Below are 4,561 nucleotides of genomic sequence, written 5' to 3'. Positions count from 1 at the left end.
ATTACAGATGTCCCCTTTTTTTCCCTACAGACCCCCTCCACCCTATCCCCACCCCTGCAATGATTTTTATATTTATAAGACATTTCCAGTGTTCTACCATCATTTCTTTCCTTTTTTGTTTAAGAACCTGCACTATAGTAACAAAGCCACATCTAAGAGCATGTAGAGTAAACTTAAGTTGACCGGAACTGTGGTGTTGATCGGCAGAACTCTAGCACTGCGTGTGTGGTCCCTGTGCTAACCTCTCCGAGCCTCCGTGTCTCCATGTGTAAGGTGGAAATACCATCTCCCAGAATTCGGGATTAAGGAAATGGTGGGGAGTTGCAACCTAGCCCTGGACCACAACTTCTCGACAGTGGAGAAGCGAGCAGCCAGGAGGAAGCTCTTCTTGGACACAGAGCCTGAGCGAATAGCAGTTGGCTCTTGACAGGGGGCCCGTTGGTGTCACCTCATGTTGTTTCACACTCAGGGGATGTGGGATGCAGTTGCTCTCTGTGTTTAGGTCTGATAGGAATCCATCCCACTCAGATTTCCAGAGGGAGCTACAGACCTTCCTTCTAGAACTTTCTAGAGCTGGGTTGGACCTTGGAATTCTTGGGACCAAAATCCACTAGCTCCTAAGACTCAGAATCTTGTCCTTTTGAGCTGATGCTGAGGCCAAGGTTCCCCACAGCCTCCGAGACCCTTTGTTCCGCAGACGCTCACGCTGGCTCGCTGCTGCAGGCGTGCTCTCCCCTGGCCGTGACCTGAGTCAGGACCCAGCCTCTCCTTCCAGGCCTGTGGGTCTGACTCCTGCACAGCAGTGACGCCAGAGCTGGAGAGCTTAAGACTGGGCACTGCCACACCCGACTTGCTCACCAGGATGTTGTGGGGATTAAAGCACCATTGCTTATGTAGAGTTGTTTCCCTGGAGGAATGCCCAGATTCAGAATCATGTCATCATGGCCTTGTCCTAACCTTTGTATCTTAAAGCTTTGTTTACTTGAGATGTGAGAAGCCAGGCTCTCCCCCAGCTCCTGCAGGGACCCCTCCTCCAGGAAGCCTTCCCTGAACCCTCATTCTTGCTGAACAAAAGGCGCCTCCCCCAGGCCCCCGTGGCACCATGTCCATGTGGCCCCAGCGTTGTGAGTGGGCTGGCTCTTCTCCACACGATTCTTAGGTGCAGAGATGTGGACTAGAGCAAGAACCGCACATTGTAGCACCTGAGTGAGTTCCTTGACCCTTGTCCATGTCATCTACTTATTTCTCACAAAACCCTATGCTCTACCGTCATCTTTCTAGAGGGAGAAACTGAGGCACGGGAATTGAGTCACTGGCCCAGAGTGTCCAGCCAGGAGGCAAGCGCCGGGTCTCTTTCACTCCTGAGCCTGTTTGTGTCATCGGCCGTCGGGCTCCCCTTGAGGGCTTTCTGTTGATGCTTCTGTCCCGGAGTCGATCCCTTCAATGAGCTGAGGCCTCTCTGTCTGACACAGGCACCGCTGGCTCCGTCCTTCCGGGCGAGTGTGCCTGCTGCCCTGCAGCTGAGTGGTGTGGCTAATCCCGGCAGACATTCTCCAAATGCTCTCATCTCTGACTGAAACCGCTGATGTCATCAGGAAGTCCTCCACCTCACTCTCCACTTCCCTGTCCACTGCTTATTCACTGTCTGGCCGTTGCTCGTGGTGGGAAAGCACTGAGTGAGGGTCGCCCCACAGTCCTCCCAGCCACCTGCTTCGAGTCACATTTCCATGTCCCAGAAGTTGAGCGATGCAGATGCCTTTTCTGAAGTCAGGAAAGTGTCCATGTCCTTTTCATAGTTGCAGCTGTTTACTTCCTTCCTTAGAGAAAACATTCACGTGGCAGCACCAGGGGGTTTGGGTCGAGTGTCAGGCATTTCCAGGCACCCGATCCCTACCCTCACCCAAAGCCCAGTCATCAGAATGAAGCGAACCTGGCCAGGTTCATGATCTCCTTCCCATGGGTGCCTTTCTAGACTCACATTTAACACAAGGACCTGACCATCCAGGGCATCTTCACCTGACCACACAGGGCACCTTCGCCTGACCACACAGGGCACCTTCACCTGACCACACAGGGCACCTTCCCCTGACCACACAGGGCACCTTCACCTGACCATCCAGGGCACCTTCCCCTGACCATCCAGGGCACCTTTTAGCATTTTTAAAACCGACTGCTCACAGCGCAGAGTTCATCTCAGTGACTGATGTCTCTGCTCTAAAGTTGCCTTGGCCCAGAGACCAAGAGGGTATCTTCCAGGGTGAGCTGTGGGCTTCCCGCTGCTGACAAATCAGAGCTCCATGGTCAGCCGTCTCCCCCTCTGGGTTACGTCTTTTGTCTTGTATTTGTTATTTTTATCTCATTTCGTACTTGTTATCTTTGATCTCACTCCACCTGTGCTGTTTGGTGAGCTGTCTCGGGGCACTAGGCGGGGCTGTGTGTGGGCAGGAACCTATATTTGTCATTCACACTTGGATGCCCAGGCCCTAGCCCAGGACCAGCCACACAGAGGGCCGTTGCATGCATGAAAGTGTGCATGTGCGTTGATGTATAAAGATGTACAGAGACCATCAGCTTTAAAATGTGCTAGAAGAACGGTCACCAAGGAGCAAACGAGAGTCATGGGAGGCCATGAAGGGAGCCGGCGAGTCCAAGCAGGGCGCTGCCTGCAGCCCCGTCTTCACTCCCGGCAGCAGAGGCTCAGGAGGGTCTTGTGAGTGGGCGGCGCAGACAGGATTCAGACTGGGTCAGCTTGACTCCAAACACTGGGCACTTCACTCCACACAGTCTGGCTCCTGTTGAGAAGAAATTAGGTGACTTCATCCAGCCACTGCCTTCAGAGGAGACTGTCCATAGAGCCATGAGCTCCCCCACCCCCACGAGGATGAGTCACGCGCTGATGTCCTCGGCCACAGCCGAAGTCCCCATCGGCCCACTCAGTCTCTCTCCAGGGGAGGGCAGTTCAGAGGGAACACACACCTCCTGGGACTCCTGGATCCCCCCAACCTGGTTTGTAGTTGTTTCCCTCTGAGATGAGGCACCACCAACCAGTTGCCTATCGGCTCGGCCAAAGTCGGAATGAAGCTCTTCTCTGTTCCCGCCACTCCGTCAGCCAGTCCTAGGGGTTCTCCTGGCAGCTCTGTCCTGAGACTCCTCTCTGCTCCCCCTCATCCACGCCACCCTCCCTCCTGGATCGCTGGGGTCCCCAGTGTCCCTGCATCCGCTCCGCCTTTGTCCTCCACTCAGCAGCCAGCGCCCTGTTTTCTAATGTCACCCAAATCACAGCCCTCCTTGTTCAAACCCTCCGCTGCTTCTCTCCATGTTCAAAAACAAACTGCCCTGCTCCGCCTCCACCCTCCTCTCCAAGGGCCTCCCTCCTGCTGAGCTCGCTCTTCCTCCAGGCCACCAGCTGCCGCCTCCTGGGCCCTACACCCGCTGCTGCTCCAGCCCGGGCTACGCGGGCACCTGTTCTGGACGAGACCTGCGAGGCGTGGCTGACCCCGCGGGACAGCCTCTCCCTGCCTTGGCTGCTTCCTTGCCTTCGTAGCACTTAATGCAAACTGAACTTCCAGTCTGCCTCTAGGTGGTGACTTTGTGACCACCTGTGTCCCCCATTGGAAAGCAAGAGCCGGGGGGTGGACACTGGATGGGCGTAGCTTGTGCCCCCAGCACGGGACGGGGCCTGGCACAGGTGGGCATCCGTTCATACTCTAATGTGTGCCCATCACACCTGATTTTTAAGACACGCTTCTTTGGGGTAAAATGCCCTCGTTTAAGTATGTGTGAGCGAGAGAAGTTCATGCAGAAGGCATTCATTGGCCTGACCTCATTTTCTAATCTCTCCCAGTTGCCCTAAAATTGGCTGTGGCCATGCGGATGTGAGGATGTGTGATCTGGTCCAGGACGAAGCACTGAGAAGGGCGATTGAGAGCCACAACAAGAAAAGACACCGTCACTCCGAGTAGGAAAAGCCACCTGCCCGCAGCCACGCCCGCAGCCTACCTCCTGCCCCAGCCATCTGTAGAGAGCGCGCTGTGACCAGCGCTTCGACTGGCTGCATCGCACACTTTGTTTGGGGTAAAACTTGGAAGATTTTAAATGCAGTTGAAATCATTTTTCTATGTTACAATAAAAAGTCAAGGACATTATATTGTTTATTTTTAACTATTTTATAATTTGAATAAAACTTTGATAATCTACAGCTTGTCCTGTCTGTGCACCGCCGGAGGGGTAAGCTGTTCCGATGGTGCAGGCTGGGAGGTGCCAGGCCCTTCTAGCTCTCCTACCTCAGACTGTCTTTTTTGTAGTGTGAACTCAGTGATGCCTTTCAAGGGATATTGGAAATGGAAACACATCGAAACACCCCAGCTGCAAGCATTTCCCATCAGGACAGTAAGCAAAGCGTGAGGTGACGAAGCAGAGCATGGTGCTCCGTAGCAGGCTCGTTAGTGCCGTGGTGACTGCTGCCACCACACAGAGTCACTGTGGGAAACCACCACATCCTGTCCATCCTCTGCTGTGGCTCCAGCCCCCGGGCCTTGGGGTCTTTGGCCATGAACTACAG

The 4,561-nt window shown here is 54.3% G+C and overlaps 1 protein-coding gene across 2 annotated transcripts in view; it reads left to right on the top strand.

Moving 5' to 3' along the window:
* Positions 1-4,196, top strand: part of NSMCE2 (NSE2/MMS21 homolog, SMC5-SMC6 complex SUMO ligase) — a 232,239-nt gene extending 228,043 nt beyond the window's left edge. For both annotated transcript variants that reach the window (XM_006770962.2, XM_006770963.2), the window contains one exon: positions 3,845-4,196. In XM_006770962.2, the coding sequence (XP_006771025.1) occupies positions 3,845-3,962 (118 nt within the window). In that variant the 3' untranslated portion in view covers positions 3,963-4,196. The remainder of the gene's footprint in view (positions 1-3,844) is intronic.
* Positions 4,197-4,561: the final 365 nt, after the last annotated feature.

The sequence above is a fragment of the Myotis davidii genome, unplaced genomic scaffold (genome assembly GCF_000327345.1).
Source record: "Myotis davidii unplaced genomic scaffold, ASM32734v1 scaffold765, whole genome shotgun sequence".
Lineage (NCBI taxonomy): Eukaryota > Metazoa > Chordata > Mammalia > Chiroptera > Vespertilionidae > Myotis > Myotis davidii.
The sequence above is the reverse complement of the archived record's forward strand: the minus strand, read 5'-3'. Positions and strand labels throughout refer to the sequence as shown.